General features: G+C 43.5%; 1 protein-coding gene across 2 annotated transcripts in view; it reads left to right on the forward strand.

Annotated features, from left to right (window-relative positions):
- KCNIP3 (potassium voltage-gated channel interacting protein 3) overlaps positions 1 to 20,840 on the forward strand; it is an 81,563-nt gene that overhangs the window by 16,479 nt on the left and 44,244 nt on the right. Inside the window, exons 1-2 of one of the 2 annotated variants that reach the window (XM_069943307.1) lie at positions 3,080 to 3,145; positions 3,268 to 3,433. In XM_069943307.1, the coding sequence (XP_069799408.1) occupies positions 3,379 to 3,433 (55 nt within the window). In that variant the 5' untranslated portion in view covers positions 3,080 to 3,145; positions 3,268 to 3,378. Of the gene's footprint in view, positions 1 to 3,079; positions 3,146 to 3,267; positions 3,434 to 20,840 lie in introns of those variants that run through there. The other variant, XM_069943291.1, reaches the window with a different exon arrangement.

Below are 20,840 nucleotides of genomic sequence, written 5' to 3' on the forward strand. Positions count from 1 at the left end.
GTCCGCATATAATGGACCTGTCAGTTGTTTGCGGCGCCGCATGGGAACCGTCCGGAGCGTATACGATGTGTGTACGCTCCGTCCGGGATCCCATAGCAAACAATGCTATGTTCCACCCCGCAAATCTACGGCTGTAGTTCTGTGGCGAGAACTACGGACGTAGATTTACGTAGTGTGAACATAGCCTTACATTGGCAGCAGTAAATGGCGATACGGCCCCCTCTTCTGCCATCTTGATTGGTCTCCATCTTTTCTTCTTTGCAGGAACAAGTAATCTTGAAGAAGGCTAATAAATCCGCAAGGGCTTGTAGTGACCCCCAACTCTGCCCCTTGGTGTCTCACACTGAATACTAATGGCTTCCATAATAAAGCATTTAAGATTGGTGACTTTCTTAGGGTTCTCTATTCAATATGGTGCTTCCCTTAGGGTTCTCTATTAAATATGGTGCTTCCCTTAGGGTTCTCTATTCAATATGGTGCTTCCCTTAGTGCCATCATTAATAGGGCCCTTCTACTCAGCCTTTGAGCCGCCAGAATCATTAGGTAGGCCAGTGCTGGGATCCCCTCCTAGTGTCTCATAGGCTGCAGCCTAAGGGTGGGTTCGTACTATGGAATTCGCGCTGAAAAGTTCCCTGCGGATTCCGCCGCTTGTACCCGCTCACGGCGTCGCGCATATCCGCCCGTCCCATAGACTCAATTATATGGGCGGCCAAATTCCACCATCTGCCAAAAGAAATGACATGTCAATTCTTTAGGCAGACGGCGGAATCCGCCCGCCCATAGAATTGAGTCTATGGGAAGGGCAGATATGCATGCAGCCGTGAGCGGGTACGAACTACGGAATCCGCCGAAACTTATCTGGGCCATTTTGCTCTGAGCTGTTTTTCTTTTCTTTTTTTTTTTTTAAACATTTAGTGATATGCTTTACAGCAAGCCCCATTGACACAGGCAGCAATAGACAGGACCGGCGCCACTGACATAAATGGAAACATTATTTATTGCACATACTCTGTGACCTTTAAAGAAATCATTCTACAAGGAGGAGGAGGCTGATCTGTAAGTGTCACCGATATCTACTGTTGTCACCTTTCATAAAACTATACAAATGACTTAACAGCAGCCTCCTCTTTATCATCATAGACAAAACAGGAAGCCTCACCTTTCATTATGCCTAGTGGTCAGAATGGAAAGTGCAAGATTTAAGGAAAATTTTATAATACAGATAATAAAATGTTAAATAAAAAAAAAAAAGAAATATATATGTTTAGCAGCAAACTTGATTTAAACAGGTCACTTTTTTTTTCCCCCATACAATGTACACTAACCACCACTACTCTTGCTGTGTCATCCATTTAATCTCAGCTCTGCTGTATCCACACTTCGCTACTGCAGTCATGTGACCTCAAATCAGCTACCATGTGAACTTTCAGATTGCAAATTATGTCCTCTCTCTTTCAAATCTGCTCTTAATCCTATGATACATCAGCAAAGCATTACATGGGAGGATAGAACCAATACCATCTCTTTCTGCTGGGGGGATAATATAATAATCCCCAACTATATATACCCCCCACCCCCCACTGTGGAAAGTTTAGTCCATATGATTAAGCAGAAACAGTCCTTGCAGCTTGATCATAGAGAAAGTTCTGGCAGAGTGCAGAAACACATGCATTTTTAAGGGGGTCACCATGTGATCACATGACATTCTAGGAATTTTTAGATAGAAAGAAACAACTAAATGAGTTATTACTAGCTGTACATTGTATAAAAAATCCAGGGGTGCTTCTTTACTTAGTTAAACAAGCATCATAATGGAGGCTTCCGATTACCAATATACATTTGTAAGGTAATTCCTCCTTAACGCTTTCTTAAGGCAGCCTGAGACAGATCTCAGCATGCCAGGCCCTACTTCCCTCTGCACGCAGCTGTAGCTAAGGGACCAAGACAAACATGTCTTAAGCTAAACTACCTAAAATATTCATACCGAGAGCCTGATGAAAAATTAACTCTTTCCTCTCGAGGGATAAGAGGCTTGTTCTTTATAAATGCTGTTTCTCTCTCCATGATTAGTACATGGATAACGCGCAGTGACAGCAGGGAGGGGTCTGGCTGTAGTTCAGATGGAAACATTTACACTTTGCTGAACACAAAGAAAGGAAACTCTTTATATCCCTTCTCTATATAGGCTTCAGTAACATATATATATATATATATATATATATATATATATATTTTTTTTTTTTTTTTTTTTTTTTTATATAAATGTATATATATATTTCTATAGTTGCCAAAGTTGACAAAACTTTGTGCATCTGTTTTTTAGCTTTTTTTCTTTAAAAAAAAAAAAAATCCAGATGCTGATTATTACAGCTCCTTTCCCTCAGGGACTATCACTGAGATTTACCTAGTTATAAAGTGGCATCCACCTCTCAGGCCTATTTAACCCAATTTGTCATTGAGGACTCTGGGGAAGCCAGCTAACAACCCATGTGGAAGCTATATTGGTTTTTATCCAGGTTTCTCCAAGACAAGGAGGATAATGAAGGAGCGGAGAAGAAAATAAATTGACCAAGACAATACAATTTATTTTAAGGACTTATATCTTCTGGAAAGGATGGGGGGGGGGATGCCCTTTGGGCTAGGAATACATGGGGTCACCCATAAGTGGTGATAAAATTACAATATAAAAGAAGCTTGAATGAGGGATAAAACCATGTTACTTTGTTTGCCATTGAACTCATAGGAAAATCAGAACTTACATCTGCAACCTGAAAGGTTAAAGGGGTACTCTGGAGGGAAAAGAAATTCAAATCAACTGGTATAAGAAAGTTATACCGACTTGTAAATTACTCCTGTTTAAAAATCTCAAGTCTTCCAGTACTTATCAGCTGCTGTATGTCCTGCAGGAAGTGGTGTTTTTCATCCAGTCTGACACAGTGCTCTCTGCTGCCACCCTCTGTCTGTGTCAGGAACTGTCCAGAGCAGCAGCAATTCCCTATAGAAAACATCTCCTAATTTGAACAGTTTCTGACATGGACAGAGGTGGCAACAGAGAGCACCATCTCAGACTGGAAAGGATGCACCACTTAATGCAGGACATACAGCAGCTAATAATTTTTTAAGAACTTGAGAATTTTTAATAGAAGTAATTTACAAATCTGTATAACTTTCTGACCCCAGTTGATCTAAACTATTTAAATATAAGGATGGTACGCAATGTACGACATATTACAATGTTAGATAACTACTATTTTCATTATCCTTCAGGATGACGTTAAGGAGAATGATGGAAGTTTGTTCGGCGACCCAGGACAGACCTCTCCCGAGAAGAAAGATGGTGTGAAGTGGCAGAAGCCTCGTCTGACCCGCAGGACTCTGATGAAATGTTGTCTGGTAAAATGGATACTGTCCAGTACATCACAACAAGGCCCAGGTACCCAGAGCCACAGGTTTACCCCAAATACTGTCCCCACTGGTGTAACAAGGTATTACAAAGGTGTCCACAGACAGCCAATACCCTTCTTTGGCTGGGTTCACACTACGTTTTTGCAATCCGTTTAACGGATCCGTTTTTTGTTTTTTTTACAGACAGAAAAATGAGGTCGACCCTGTTTTGTGTCCGTAAAAATAAAACGGATCTATTTTTATCCATTTTTTGCACACAGTTGCATCCGTTTTTTGGAATCCGTTTTTCATCCATTTCTTTAAAAAAACGGATTGAAAGAACGTAGTGTGAACCTAGCCTAAGAGAGATAGTAAACAAAGGGGGAGATTTATCAAACATGGTGTAAAGTGAAACTGGCTCAGTCGCCCCTAGCAACCAGTCAGATTCCACCTTTCATTCCTCACAGACTCTTTGGAAAATGAAAGATGGAATCTGATTGGTTGCTAGGGGCAACTGAGCCAGTTTCACTTTACACCATGTTTGATAAATCTCCCGCAAAGTGTTTATACCTTCCATCTTTACTGAATAGGACAGAGCAGCCTCCATTGTATATAGTGCGGACCGCTTCGTCCCAGACTTTACAGCAATGTATGATTTGTAGTTCAGCATCATGGGCCGAGGAAGTGTCTGTTCTATAATATTCTATAGATGAATAACATTATTGCTATTTTTATGACTTATTTGTATAGTGGCCTAAGGGCTCAATGGAGGTCTATCTTGTGGGGGAGGGGCGTTCCTTTTTTATGGTAATTAATATTTTTAGTCTGAATTCCCCAGGTTACCAGTGAAAATCTTCTTTCAAATCAACTGGTTTCAGAAAGTTATATAGATAGTCCTTTTAAAAATCTCAAGTCTTTCCATACTTATCAGCTGCTGTATGTCCTACAGGAAATGTTTTCTTTCCAGTCTGACACAGGGCTCTCTGCTGCCATCTCTGTCCGAGACAGGAACTGCCCAGAGCAGTTTTTTATGGGGATTTGCTACTGCTCTGGGCAGTTCCTCTCTTGGACAGAGGTGACAGCAGAGAGCACTGTGTCAGACTGGAAAGAAAACACCACTTCCTGCAGAACATACAGCAGCTGATAAGTATGGGAAGACTTGAGATTTTTAAACAGAAGTAAATTACAAATCTATATAACGTTCTGAAACCAGTTGAATTGAAAGAAAAATATTTTCGCTGGATAACCCCTTTAAGATGTGAGTTCCAGACAGACAAAGTACGTCAATTGTCAGACTAAGAGAGATAGTGAACAAAGTGTTTATACCTTCCATCTTTACTGAATAAGATAAAGCGGCCTCCATTGTATATAGTGCGGACCACTTCGTCCCAGACGTTTGCAACGATATGATTGATTTGTATGATTTGTGGACATGGAGAAAAAGGAGCTGCTGCATGTAGCCGAGAGGCATTAGTGTCAGCCATAGGTGTGAGGTGCAGCAGCTCCTTTTTCTCCATGTCCATAATGTATGATTTGTACTTCAGTATCATGGGCCGAGGAAATGTCCGCCAATAATATTCTATAGATGTATTACATTATTGCTGTTTATATGGCTTGTTTGTATAGTGGCCTAAAAGGCCTGTATGTCTCTGATTTCATATGGAGGTAAAGGGGGGGTGTTGCTTTTTGAGGGTAATAGGGATTTCCTCTGTTTATGCTTTCTAAGGTAGGAATGTTCAAAGTTAATTTTAGGTCTCGGGCTCGGGGTATAACTAGAAAAAACTGCGTCAGGCTTTTCCCCTTAGGGTTAATTCACACAGGTGGATCCGTCGGGAGTCTCACGCACGAAATCCGCAGCTAATCCGCAATACACGTATTATTCCTATTAATATTTTTTTTTTTGTTCAATATTTTATTAGTTTTCGGCATTGTAACAAAAATTAATATATTGTACAGTATCTCATGCATCAGATTATAAGAGGATGTTAGTTACTTAACAACATAAGATAAAAGAAAAATATTACATTTCTGTAGTGTAAAAGTCAGACATAAAATGTCCCAAAAAGAGTCCCTTAGTATTTTCTGTAGAAGTTGAGAAGTGGGAAAATTGTAGAGAACGTTACCAGATGCATATAAGTTATGTTGTTAGAGCGCCGTTAACTAAAGGGGGATATATTATCCAATAGTAGAACAGTTTCTTACTCATACCTAATACCAGAATACCTTGAAGAGAGACAATAGATTGAGGAACTAGACAAGACAGATAAATGATATAAAATAAAGAGTAAAATTTACGAAGGACATAACATAAAGCACAAGACATACACAACACAAGACACACGACCAGCCCGCCGCTCCCCCGTCTGAGGTCAGAGATAGACGCTCATTGAATAACATATTTTCAATTATTGGAAGCAGGAATTTTGAGTTTTCCTAGTGTATTGGCGGCATCAGCTTCCATATACCATTTTGTATTTTTAAAACAGGACATGAAGGTGATGATTTCAGTGGGAGATAATAGTTCATTATTAACCTCCATTTTTTGAAAAAATTCTTTAGAGATGAATTCGGACTATGTAATGCATTGATTTTCTCCAAATGGAGGAGATGTATGACGGTATCTTTGACTTCAGAAATAGTGGGAATGGAATTCTTTATCCAGTGTCGTAATATACATTTCATAGTAGCAAGTAGGGATGTCACGATACCAAAATTTTGAGTTCGATACCGATACCAGCTTTCGGATTTCGATACTCAATACCAATTCGATACTAAATAAAAAGTTTGAGAAAAAAACACGTAAAAATACAAATATAATTTCCCTTTTCCCTGACTACAGATATGTTCCCCCCATGCACAACATTTTTATTTATGTGACTTCTTGATCACTTTGTTACATTTTATAGTTCGGACAATTCACATGTAATGGATACATGTATGTCCTTTTTTTTTTTTTTTTTTTTTTTTACTTTTTTTTTTTAAAAAAGGGAAAAGGGGGGATTATTAGAACCTTTATTTTTTTTTTATTTTAAAACACTTTTTTTACATTTTTTATTCCCCTCTAACCTCAAGCATACCTCCCTGTGCACAACAACTCCCAGAATACCTTCTTGTGGGGAGTTGTAGTGCACAGGGAGGTATGCTAGGAGTTGTAGTGCATAAGAAGGTATGCTGGGATGTTTTGAAAGGCTGCTGCCGCGCAACTGCATCTCCCAGCATACCTCCTTGTGCACTACACCTCCCAGCATAACTCCTGGTGAACAACAACTTCCAGCATAATTCCTTGTGCTTTGCAACTCCCCACAAGAAGGTATGCTGGGAGTTGTAGTGCACAAGGAGGTATGCTGGGAATTGCAGTTGTGCAGCTCCTGACACAACTCTGTGCAGCATACATTCTTGTGCACTACAACTCCCAGCATGCCTCCTCGTGCACAAAGAGGTATGCTGGGGGATGTAGTGCATAAGGAGGTATGCTGCTGGGAGTTGTAATGCATTAGCAGCCTCCTGGCACAACAACTCCCAGCATGCCTCCTTGTGAACAACAACTCCCCACAAGAAGGTATTCTGGGAGTTGTTGTGCCACTGTATCGGTGGTCCCCGCGGGAACTGGAGGGGCGGCGACAGGATTGTGGACCCGGAGGTTGGGGAACTGGCTGGTGTAAGGGACCGCCGCCGCAGCACCGGCGGGTCCCGTATTTGGAATGGTTGAATGACTGCCGCCCGCGGGATTGCGGGCCGCAGTCATAAGCAGTGAGGGGCCGATCCATATGCAGCAGACTCGTGCTGCATATGGAGCGGCTCTGCAGGGGTTAAATGCCGCTGTCGGCATCTACCCTTTAGGGCAGGGGTACTCAACAACTTTTAGTGAGGGTCCACTTACCGGGGTCTATTGTCAGGTGAAGGTCCGAGCTGAACATCAGTAGGAAACGTGTTTTGTTACTTTGTCACAAACGTTCAACTATTTATATACAGAATTGCTGCTTATTAGCGGGAAAATTGGCATTTTTTTCTCTCTCACCAGGCCTTTGATATTAGGTACAAAGGGGGTGACTGCCCTAGTAGTATATAGCCCCCCTGTTGCTCCCCCAGTAGTGTATAGCCCCCCCTGTGCGCTCTCCTTCAGTAGTATATAGCCCCCTGTTGCTCCCCCAGTAGTATATAGCCCCCCTGTGCGCTCTCCCCCTGTAGTATATAGCCCCCTGTGAGCTCCCCCCAGTAGTATATAGCCCCCCTGTGTGCTCTCCCCCTGTAGTATATAGCCCCCTGTGCGCTGTCCCCCAGTAGTATATAGCCCCCTGTGAGCTCCCCCCAGTAGTATATAGCCCCCCTGTGCTCTCCCCCTGTAGTATATAGCCCCCTGTGAGCTCCCCCCAGTAGTATATAGCCCCCGTGAGCTCCCCCCTGTAGTATATAGCCCCCTGTGAGCTCCCCCTGTAGTATATAGCCCCCCCATGTGCTGTCCCCCTGTAGTATATAGCCCCCTGTGAGCTCCCCCCAGTAGTATATAGCGCCCCTGTGCTCTCCCCCCAGTAGTATATAGCGCCCCTGTGCTCTCCCCCCAGTAGTATATAGCCCCCCTTGTGCTTTCCCCCTGTAGTATATAGCCCCTGTGAGGTCCCCCCAGTAGTATATAGCCCCCTCAGTAGTATATAGCCCCCTGTGAGGTCCCCCCTGTAGTATATAGCCCCCTGTGCGCTCCCCCCAGTAGTATATAGCCCCCTGTGAGGTCCCCCCTGTAGTATATAGTCCACCTGTGCGCTCTCCCCTTGTAGATGCCCCCCAGACAGAAAAAAAAATAAATAACAAAAACAACTCACCTAGCACCTCGTTCCCCGCTGCGGCTGTCTTCGTCTCTTCCCGTCGGTCCGGCCCCCGGCTGATACGCGCTCTGTAGGGATGTCCCGGGGATTCCCCAGCAGAGCGCGCATCAGTGACCTCAGCGTACGCCGCCGGCCTGCACTTCCGGGAAGGACAGGCCGGCAGCGTACACTGAGGTCTGTGGTGCGCGCTCTGCTGGGGAATCCCCGGGACATCCCCAGAGAGCGCGTATCAGCCGGGGGCCGGACCGACACTTCCCCCAGCCCCACAGGCGTACTGACATCTAAGGACAGTACGCCTATGGGGCGGGAGGCAGTGCGGTGGGGAGCGGGACCTCCTAACCGCCCCGGGACGGACCGGATCCGGGGCGGTTAGGAGGTCTGACCAGGGGTCCGGATAGCTGGCCTCCGCTGTCCGGGTTCGGACCGCGGTCCGCCAGTTGAGGACCCCTGCAAATAGCCGGCACTAGCGATCGCTATGCGCCGGCTATTTAAATTTGGCGCCGCCGGGAGCGGAGAGCGCGCGGGCGGAGGAGGGGACACCAGGGGGCAGGGGGCGGCACACAGAGAACACGGCCGGCGCTCAGGGAGCTGCCGGCCGTGTTCTCTGCACCATACTTCATGTTAATCTGCGCTATTATGCAGATTAACATGAAGTATCGATACCAGGAAATCCTGGTATCGAACCGTTTTTCTGACCGAAATATCGATAGTAGTATCGATATTTCGGTGCATCGTGCATCACTAGTAGCAAGTAAAACAACATGGATTCCCTGCGGTAATAATATGCGGGTTTCTATACCAGCCGAATTCACTGAATGATAATGGGAAATACATGGGAGTGGATCGTTGGGTAGCGCAATACACCAAATGGAGTCTATTAGTTCCCTGATCTCTGTCCAATATTTATGTAGTTTTGGACAATGCCAAAGCCCATGAAGGAGATCAGCTTTGTGAAGACTACACTTAGGGCAATGTTTCAGAAAATGTGCAGGTCCATTTTTCCAGTCAAACCGGTCAAACGCATATGTGGCCTTGTGTACAATTTTTAGGTGCATTTCCCTCCATTGTTCATTAATTATTATTATACTGCTTTCAGGCCTGCTAGAAGTTTGTTTTGTAGTTGAGGGATAGGAAAGTCAGCTTCCCATGATTTAAAAACCTTTAGTTTATTGTTCATTTGAGTGTGGTTTTTGAGAATATCATATATGTCCCGTAATGGAAGGTGAGACTTATCAAACGGTAGAAGTTTATGAAATGTATTGGAAGAGAGAGTGTTATGATTCCTATTAATACGTGTATTGCGGATTAGCTGAGGATTTCGTGCGTAATGTATTGCCCCCTTAAAGTTATACAAATCACCAATATACACTTATTACAGAAAATGCTTATAAAGTGCTTTTTCCCTGCACTTACTACTGCACCAAGGCATCACTTCCTGGATAACATGGTGATGTCACTTCCTGGATAACATGGTGATATCACTTCCTGGATAACATGGTGATATCACTTCCTGGATAACATGGTGATGTCACTTCCTGGATAACATGGTGATGTCACTTCCTGGATAAAATGATGATGTCATGACCCGACTCCCAGAGCTGTGCGGGCTGTGGCTGCTGGAGAGGATGATGGCAGGGGGACACTGGGCACTGGAGGGACACTGAGCATCCCCCTGCCATCATCATCTCCAGCAGCCACAGCCCGCACAGCTCTGGGAGTCGGGTCGGGACATTATCATTTTATCCAGGAAGTGACATCATAATGTTATCCAGGAAGTGACATCACCATGTTATTCCGGAAGTGACATCACCATGTTGCCCAGGAAGTGACATCACCATGTTATCCAGGAAGTTACATCACCATGTTATCCAGGAAGTTACATCACCATGTTACCCAGGAAGTGACATCACCATGTTATCCAGGAAGTTACATCACCATGTTACCCAGGAAGTAAAGCCTTGATGCAGTAGTAAGTGCAGGGAAAAAAGCACTTTATAAGCATTTCCTGTAGTAAGTGTATATTGGGGATTTGTGTAACTTTTGGGGGGCAATACAATATTTTAATAAAAATTTTCACCAGACTTCTCCTTTAATCTAATATTTTCATTATTATTTATACTCCAAAGCCCCCAGATCAACCCCTTAAGTTACTAATCTTCATGCCATAGCCCTAAATCCTATATCCTACTTCCAGACCTGAACACCAATTTATCAGTCCCATAACCTGGCTCTTATATTCATTAGAACAAGTACCAAACCCTCAAATTTATCAGGTCCCACCAGACCACTGCATATTGATCAAAGCCCAGGCTACTCCCCCCCCCCCATATTAACCCCTTAACGACATCGGGCGTAAATTTACGCCCTGATGCCGGTAAGGGAGTTCAGAGCGGGGCCGCGCGGCGGCCCCGCTCTGAACCGCGGCGGTCCCGGGTGCCACTTGTAGCCCGGGACCGTAGGTATTAGCGGGCACGGTCCGATCGCCGTGCCCGCTAATACAGTAATCAGATGCAGCTGTCAAACATGATAGCTGCATCCGATTACAGGACGCAGCATCATCCCTGGTGTCTAGTGGGGAGATCGCTCCTCCGGGATGTTATCCCGGAGGAGCGATCTCCGTTTCTGAAGCCGGCCGGGGACCGCTCCAAGATGGCGCCGTCCCCGGCTCGGCACTCGTTTGTTTCCGGCTGCAGCAGCCGAAAGCAAACGAGTGCCGATCTCATGGATCTCTGCAGCATATCTATGCTGCAGAGATCTCTATGAGAGATCAAAGCACTTATACTAGAAGTCCCCTAGGGGGGCTTCTAGTATAAGTGTAAAAGTAAAAAAAAAAGTGCAATTATTAATAAAAAGCCCCCTCCCCTAATAAAAGTCTGAATCACCCCCCTTTTTCCCAGGTTATAAATAAAAGTAAATAAATAAATAAACATGTTTGCTATCGCCGCGTGCGTAATCGCCCAAACTATTAAATAATCACATTCCTGATCTCGCACGGTAAACGGCGTCAGCGCAAAAAAATCCCAAAATGCAAAATTGCGCATTTTTGGTCGCATCAAATCCAGAAAAATTGTAATAAAAAGCGATCAAAAAGTCGTATATGCGCAATCAAGGTACCGATAGAAAGAACATATCATGGCGCAAAAAATGACACAGCCCCATAGACCAAAGGATAAAAGCGCTATAAGCCTGGGAATGGAGCAGTTTTAAGTGACGTATATTTTTTGACAATGGTTTAAATTTTTTACAGGCCATCAGATACAATATAAGTTATACATGTTATATATCGTTTTAATGGTAACGACTTGAGGAACATATATAACAAGTCAGTTTTACCCCAGGGCGAATGGCGTAAAAACACATTTCCCCCAAATAAACAAAATGCTTTTTTTTTTTTTCAATTTCACCACACTTTGAATTTTTTTCTGGTTTCGCAGTGTACTTTATGCAAAAATTCAGCCTGTCATTGCAAAGTACAATTAGTGACGCAAAAAAAAGGGCTCATGTGGGTCTCTAGGTGGAAAAATGCAAGTGCTATGGGCTTTTAAGCACAAGGAGGAAAAACCGAAAACACAAAAATCGAAATTGGCTCTGTCCTTAAGGGGTTAATAGACCCGAGATCCCTAAATCTCTACTGAAACTCCTACCAATGGCATCAGGATGTATATATGTATGTAATACATATAGTATGACTTATGGTGCCTGCCAGTCATGTAAAAAGATGATTATAAAAGTGTAATTTACACTATAACCACTAGATGGTGCAAAAACAACATGAATCAGTCTGCAGAGGCAGAACCATGATGATATGATGTCTCATTGTCATTGTATACCATCAGACAGGCAATCAGTATCTTACATATGTTATATGTGCAAAAAAGTTACCAAAAATTTGTAAGTGGCTATTTATAGAGGGTGAATATTAGTATCTTTTATACCATAACATGGATCCTCTTCAATAATTACGGTGTGCACAAATCAGGGGATACCTTTACTATACCATCTCCTTGCTCCAGTTCATAGATAGATAGATAGATAGATAGATAGATAGATAGATAGATAGATTAGAGAGAGACACCTTGATTGATGCAGTTCCGGGGAATTCTGACTCCTATCAAAGAGATCACCGGTATATGGAGACTTATATTTCGGACAATGCTTCATGGGATAAAGTATGCAAATTAGCTCTCCTCCAGAAGGAAGAAAACTATGTACAGCTATACTAGCGATCTAGCTACAACTCTGACCATGTTCCCCTGAGCCAGTGTTTAGGTATGTGATAGTACTAACCACCACCAGAAGGGGCGCTACCACCATCCCTCTTCTATGTATATAGTAATGTATATAATAGGGGTTAGTATTATATTATTATTTGGAGGCATCCCCTCCCTCACTGCTGTATTGTCTTCCCATTCTTCTATTGTTCCCTGCAGTGAGACAGGATGCTGCTGGGATAAATAATGTAACAGTGCCATGTCTAGCGGGTGAAAGTAGTCTGGAGACTGTACGTTTTATTACCTCTGCTGTGTGTGCTCGGATGGGCAATGAAGTTAAGCGGCAGCGGCAGCATGTTAAATAAATGATAGTGTTTGGTGTAATGTTAAAGAGGTTAGCCTTGTGGCATGGCCCACTGATCATAGCCGGGGCACAGATCTATGCCAAGTCACACAACTACACCCAAATGCTACCAATGACTACGCCGCAGAAGATCTCTTCTTCACCTCATTCACCTACATGGCATTGGGAGGGCAGGCAAGGCGCTGTGTCCCACAACTATATATAACCTTATATATGTTTGCATATAATGCAGGCAGTAAAACATAAGGGAGTCTTCTGTGCATAATTTATTGATGATGACCTCTCCGCAAGATAAGTCATCAATATCATATTTTTAGACTGCATGAGAGTCACTGGCTCAGCTGTCTCTATAAGGGTATGTTCACACTGCAAAAAACGTAGGCAAACCGCTACACTTAAAGTGTCACTGTTGTTTAAATTTATTTTGCAGAAATCAATAGTACAGGTGATTTTAAGAAACTTTGTAATTGGGTTTATTAGCCGAAAAATGCATTTTTATCATGAGAAAGCAGTTTGAAGCTCTCCCCCCTGTCTTCATTGTTCTCTATGGAGAGGGGAGGGGTGGAGATGAGGTACCAAAACAGGACAACAAAGAGTTAATTTACAGCTACATCACTTGGCTATCTCCTCTGAAGTCAGTGCTGACCTCTCTGACCTCTGAAAACCGGCTTTCACACAGCTCCCACTGTGTAATCCTTTGTTCTCTGCTCTCTGCTGCCGACTAATCTCCCTCCTTCTCCTCCCCTTGACCTTGGCAAAGTCTTTTTGAATGCAGATAATGGCATATTTGCCTAATAAACCCAATTACAAAATTTCTTAAAATCGCCTGTACTATTGATTTAAAAAAAGACTGCTGGGCACTAGAAAGTGAAATCAAGGAAACGAAATCCAGCAAATTCCGGTAAAAAAAATCCAAAGCTTTATTTAAGTCCATAAAATCATTGTCAAAAAAACGCATCATTTCCAATTTAAAAAATCTAGGCGCGTTTCGGCCATGTCGTGGCCTTGATCGCAGTCTTGATGGCCGAAACGCGTAAAGAATTTTTTATTGGAAATGATGCAATTTTTCTACAATGATTTTATGGCCTTTGTGAAATGAAGCTTTGGAATTTTTTACTGGAATTTGCTGGATTTCTTTTCCTTGATTTTATGTTTAAACTGCATTAGGGTATGTTTTCACACTGCGGTTTTGCAGTCCGAATGCAATTGTGTGCCATCCATTTGGATCCATTACCCATTGACTTTCATTATATTTTTAAAAAAATAGGGGATTGAAATGGAGAGGGGTTTGTTTTTTTCCGTTCTTTTTTTGTTGATTGACCACGTTTTTCCGTAGGTTACATACCGTATTAGTGCTGGTAGATAGGAAGAACAAAAATAACAGGTCACCAATAGATGATGAATTGGATGATGACATAAAGAAATGGTAGTAAGGAAGGAGGCAGATGACAAAAACTAGACTAGACCTAGGGCCACATGTATCATCCGGCGAACGGATGATTTTCGGCGGAAAGTGCCGATTTGCATATTTTTTTATACGCAAATGGACGATTTGCGAATAAAATATTCGCAAATCGGCACTTTCCGCCGAGTACGCCAGGGGGCGGAAAGGGGGCGGAAAAGGGGCGGAAAGTGGGCGGAACGGAGTCCGCGCGATTTATCATCCGTTCCGCCAAAATGTACGCCGAAAACCTACTCCAGTCCTCAGCTGGCGTAGGTTTTCGGCGGTGCGCAACGGTGCACACGGGATTTATGTAGAGGCAGTCCGCCTCTACATAAATCTCCGTAGCGCCGGAGCTGCGGGGGCATTTTTACGTCCGGCGTAAAAAACGCCGGACTTAATAAATGCCTCCCCTAATCTTTTCTAACATCTTTCTGGTCATTTTAGTAAATGAGCACCGATCTGCTAGATCAGTGCTCTTTTACTGGCCCTTTTAGACGGCCCGATAATCGGCAGTAAGGGCTGCATGGACATTGTTAGGACATTGTTATTTCCATTGAGTCCTTGCCCAAACAGCTGATACTTTACCTCTCCCCGCTCCCAGTCTTTTCTCCTGTGCTCCGCAGCTTCCTAGTTCGGGACCGTCCTGTGATTGGCGGCCAAATGCTGCAGCCGCCAGGACCAGGAAGCTGCTGAGCATAGGAGAGAAGACCGGGAGCAAGAGAGGTGAGGTATGTGGGGTTGCTTGCATTGTAGGGTCAGCTCTCCTGTCACACAGCATCAAAACCTCTGTAGCCACACAGCGACATTATACTGACTAAATTGTTGCATAACAGAGAGCATTGTCTCCTGGTAAACTACAGAGCTGGTTATAGAATTAAAGAAAGTTAATAATATAATTACCCTAGCTTAATCGCCCTCAGTTGATATAGAACTTGCATGATGAACAGGTGTCTTTCCTGGTTTGAAATCAAAGAGGACAGGGACTATCTGTGTTTGGTCTCTTTTTTTTTTTTTTAACAGAGACAAGACCAAATATCTGCATGGAGGGGGCATGGACCACAGTTTGGCTGTATATATAACGGTGATTTAAACATAGAAAACTTATAAAATAAAGTATATTGCAGAAATGCTTGTGATCACAACCCCTGTGGATTTATTAAAAAAGAAAATTCCCGACAGGATCACTTTAATGTAGCACTCTTTTCTGTATTGGTGGCCACTAGGGATGGTCCGAACCGAGTTCAGTTTGGGTTCGTACGAACCCGAACTCTCTGCAATGATTCCCGCTGTCTGCCCGCTCCGTGGAGAGGGTAGATACAGCCGGAGGACCGCCTGGAAAACTGGGATACAGCCATAGCCATAGGCGGTATCCCAGTTTTCCAGGCGGTCCTCCCGCTGTATCCACCCGCTGCACGGAGCGGGCAGACAGCGGGAATCTGATGCCGAGTGTTTGGGTTCATACGAACCAGAACCTCGGCAGTTTCGGACCATCCCTAGTGGCCACCATGTGAATACATGTACTAATATCCTACTTGCCTAATCTCCGGGATTGTTCAGAGGATTGATCTCCCACAATCCTGATAAAGCAGGCAAATCTACCAGCAGCTGCCACTATGGCAGCCAGTGATATACGTATTCATATCTCTTCCATTGACAGCAATATAAATATGTAAGTAGTGAGCTCTTCCACTACTATCATGTTATCAATTCTATGGCTGCATGGAGGAAGCACTATGCTGGCAGTACTGTCAGTATTATTTATTGGGAGCACTATGCCGACATGCTATTGTTTTTACAACATACTTTCCCAGAATAAATCCATGGATCAACATCCCCAGCTAGGAGATATGACATGTAATATTATTACACTAGGAAGAATGCTGGCTCATCACTAATTTAGATTGGACAAATTAACCATATTAAAAAGAAAGACTCTTAAAGGGGTATTCCCATATATTTTTGTTTTGTTTTGTTTTTAATTTAGCTCAGTTGCTTCAGAAATAAAAAGAAACCATACTCCCCTGCCCCAGTCTTTCACCGAAACTGTTCCCGAGTTCTCCTAGTCTCCGCTGCTTTCAGCTTCTTTCTGATTCCTGTGACAAGTTGTCCCCACAGTAAATGATGACTATCAGAGGCGGCTCAGCAGTGCAGACAGGGATTGGTTAAGCAGGGGGTTACTACAGGGGACAGCACATCACAGAGAGCAGCAGGGACCTGGAGCCATTGGAATGGAAGCGGAGGGGGATCTGGGCAGGTGAGTATGTGTTTTTGTTTCATCCGAAAACACTCTTGTGCTGTCGGAATACACAGGTTTCACATAGGTTCAATATAGGAACCACATTTGGTAGCCTGGACATGGACTGATTTTAGCTAATGACATCTTCAAGAGTTTCAAATGGCCACAACACAGTCGTTACTACCACCCCCTGTAGCTGGGACTTATCCTGAACCACTGATGATCAATCTCTGTTCTCGCCAATGATTGCCAGCCAGCCTGTCAGCACAGGGACAGATAGACGAGCAGTCCCAAGTAATTAGCTAGGAGCCGGAGGCACCAACCCCACACACTAAGGGATAGGGAACCTTCTGCCCTCCAGCTGTTGCAATACTACAATTCCCATCATGCCTGGATTCGCTTTGTCTGTCCAGGCATGATGGGAATTGTAGTTTTGCAACAGCTGGAGGGCCCAAGCTTCCCCATTCCTGCACTAGGGTAAGGGCACACAAGTCCCTATGTTTAGTATGCTTCTATGCAGTGTTGGACTGGCCATCGGAGGACCAGAGAATCTTCCTGTGGGCCCCAATGGATGTGCTGCTCTGCTGCAGGGCCTTCCTGAGAGTCCAGTAAACCCATCAATGATTCCAGGTTGAGGGCACCATCCAATTGTGTGTGTGCGCCTCTAAGATGCACATGCAATTCAGTGAGCACTGACAGCCGCCTAGGACCTCCAGCACAGGCAGCATCTCTAACACACTGCCTGTGGTACCAACAAATCCCTGTTTTCTTTACCCTAATTTACCCAGTAAACACTCAGAAACCTCTAGACCATAATAATAATAATAATCAATATGTTAATGATAGCAGTGATCACAGGTCCGTCCATGTGATCGGCCTGTGTTTGAAGCTCTCCTGTCTTTGATGTTGTAAGGATGTACAGACAAAGGTGTTTTCTGATCTCTGTGTGAAATAGAAGGGTGTCAGTGTTTTCAAAGGGAGAGATCTATAAATGTGAGACCCTTTAGCAGAAAGACTCAGTAACAGAGAGCACTCCGCACACATATCACAGCCACACAGGTTACATGTTATCAATGGGAGCAGGTATGAGCTTCAGGAAGATCCAGAGAAGGGTAAGCGAGAAGATGCAGAGAGGGGCAGCAGTCAAGGGGCAGCATGCAGCAGGTAACAATTCTCAGCATATATATATATTTTTTTTTTTAATGGACGAACTTCAAGCAGGTTCAGGTTCATCCGAACGCTCTTCATTTGATTACCAGTGGCTGAAGAAGTTAGATGTAGCCCTAAGGTTGCCACTGGCTCTATTCGTGTGTTACAGGCAGCCTCAGAGCTGTATCCAACTTCTTTAGTCAAATGCAGAACGATCAGACTCGCGCATGCTTGAGATGCCCTGATCTCTAATGTTTTTGTATCTGTGCTTGTCTGGCTGTTCATCCATCATTGAGTATGATAGAACCGCTTGTACAGTCCAGTGAAACTTGTTTACTTTCAAGTCAACTTGTGTCAGAAAGTGCCAGAGATTTGTAATTTACTTCTATTAAAAAATCTCCAGTACTTATCAGCTGCTGTTTGTCCTACAGGTAGTGGTGTTTTCTCTCTAGTCTGGCACAGTGCTCTCTGCTTCCACCTCTGTCCATGTCAGGAACTGTCAGGAGCAGTAGCAAATCCCTATAGAAAATCTCTCCTGCTCTCCAGACTGGAAAGAATAAACCACTTTCCGCAGGACATACAGCAGTGGATAAGTAATGGAAGACTTGAGATTTTTTAATAGAAGTAAATTACAAATCTCTGGCACTTTCTGGCACCCGTTGATGTGAAAGAAAACATTTTTCCATTTTACTGCATGCAACAGATTCACCAGTAGGGTTAATGAATCTGTCATCTTAAAGGGTTATTCCCATCTCAACTAATATAGTTATTCTCGTAGGACTCGTCAAAATGAATGTACATTCATTTAACAAACTTGCCTCCTTCTCCTGAAATGCTGCTCTTTCCCTCCCATTGTTTACAGCTCACAGTGTATATATATAGATATAGTATACATATTTATATATATTACACAGTATATATACACTATTCCTAAATCTGGCCCTATACACAAAACATTAGGGCATACAGTCAGGGTACTTACATATCCATAAGTAATAAGAAACAGTACAGTACTTGACACTGAGCAACAGCCATGCTCAACTTCATTTCTTCTGGGCGGAAGAAGCACAAGGCGCAAAACGACCACCACTAAGTGGGATGCACCTGCCTGTATACTATTGTATGTTTCCTGAATTAAGCATTGAAAAAAGTGAAGATGAGTGCCCCAAATCTATCTTATCACTTAGGGATATGTGAAAAGCATAAGAAGCTTACTGCAGAGCACCGCTTAAGCCTTATACTGATGTACCAACCATGTATGTGATCCAGGAACATTTGTCATGGACAGTCGTGCCAGCATTTTCCTTTATGAATAGACTATACAGTCAAGGTACATACAGTATTAGGCTAAAACTACAAACATGTCAGTTCTGTGCCAGTAGTCAGTACACAGCTTATATTTTCACTTAGGTGTCTGGTTGATTATAGTACATTATAGAGCCATCTTGGTATCTAGATCATCCGGGCAGCCCATAGGGGGTAGAGGCGGTCTGCTGCTGCCGCTCCTATTCCACGGAGCGACGGCAGCAGATCGTTGCTGTAAGAGTCCCCCGACATATGAATAATTCAGCTAATGATGGCTTCTCAGAGGCCATCGTAATTTGAATAAAGCATTGGCTGATGAAGTTTCTCATGTCAGTATGCTGGGGCCCTGCCTCTGCCCGACATCGGCACACAGCAGGGACTTCAGGCAGAGATGACATGGATAATAGCAGCCCTATCAGTGTAGGCTCCTTACTCAAAGGAACTTACAGGACCTTAAAGTGTCACTGTCATTTAATTTTTAATTTTTTTGCAGAAATCAATAGTACAGGCGATTTTAAGAAACTTTGTAATTGGGTTTATTAGCCGAAAAATGCATTTTTATCATAAAAAGGCTTGAGCTTGAGTTTAAAGCTCTCCCCCCTGTCCTCATGGTTTTATATGGAGAGGGGAGGGGTGGAGGGAGATGAGGCACCAAAACAGGACAACAAAGAGTTAATTTACAGCTACATCATGGGGCTCTCTCCTCTGAAGTCAGCACTGACCTCTCTGACCTCTGAATGCCGGCTTTCACACAGGTCCCACTGTGTAATCCTTTGTTCTCTGCTCTCTTCTGGTGACTAATCTCCCTCCTCCCCCCTCTCCATAGGTTACACAGGGCCCGACTGATATAAAACAGTCGAGATTTCCTGATAATGAGCAGTGAATGAAAGAGAGGAGGGGGGGGGGCTGGGGAAAGGCTTTTTGAATGCAGATAATGGCATATTTGCCTAATAAAACCAATTACAACGTTTCTTAAAATCGCCTTGACTATTGATTTCTGCAAAAAAAAAACGAAACAACAGAGACGCTTTAACCCCTAGACGACCTAGGACGTACAGGTATGTCCTGGAAGTCCGGAGAGGAGCGCGCTTCATAGCAGGTGGAAGCTGGCTGCAATCGGCAGCCGACACCTCACTGTTAATGACACGCTGCAGCGATCGCGCTGCAGCGTGACATTAACTCCTTAAACGCCGCGATCTGCAGGGGGCCCGATCGGTAAAATGGACTGCCGGAGGTCTCTCACCTGCCTCCGTGCGGTCCGATCGGCGCTCTGGTCACTGAGCCTGCACAGGCAGTCTCAATGAGCAGAGTGCCGATAACTCTGATCAATGCTATGCCTATGGCATAGCAGTGATCAGTGTGTTAAATAAAAGTAATCAATATGCCAGTCCCCCAAAGGGACTTAAAATGTATAAAAAAAAAGTTAAAAACACCAACACACTACCCCAAAACCCCTCCCCCAATAAAAGTCTAAATCACCCCAATTTCCCATTATTTAAATAAAACATAATAAATAAATAAACATATAATATACCGTAGCGTGCGTAATTGTCCGATCTATTAAAATATAACAAGCGTCATTGCGAACGGTGAACAGCGTACACGAAAAGAATGAAAAAAGTGAGCGGATTACCAATTTTATGTTACATTATATATAAAAAATAATAATAAAAAGTGATCAAAACATCCGATCTTCACAAATATGGTATTAATAAAAACTAGAGATCATGGCGGAAAAAATGACACCCCATACAGCCCCGTAGGTGAAAAACTAAAACTGTTATAAGCGTCACAATAGGCCCATTTTATTAATATTTAATTGCCAAAAAAAAAGGATTTCATTAAAAAAATAGATATAACAGTAGAGAATCTGTGTAACCTGCATATGGTTGTGTTCGGACTGACCTATAGAGTAATAGTATCATGT

The sequence above is a fragment of the Dendropsophus ebraccatus genome, chromosome 1 (assembly GCF_027789765.1).
Source record: "Dendropsophus ebraccatus isolate aDenEbr1 chromosome 1, aDenEbr1.pat, whole genome shotgun sequence".
In the NCBI taxonomy this organism is placed as follows: domain Eukaryota; kingdom Metazoa; phylum Chordata; class Amphibia; order Anura; family Hylidae; genus Dendropsophus; species Dendropsophus ebraccatus.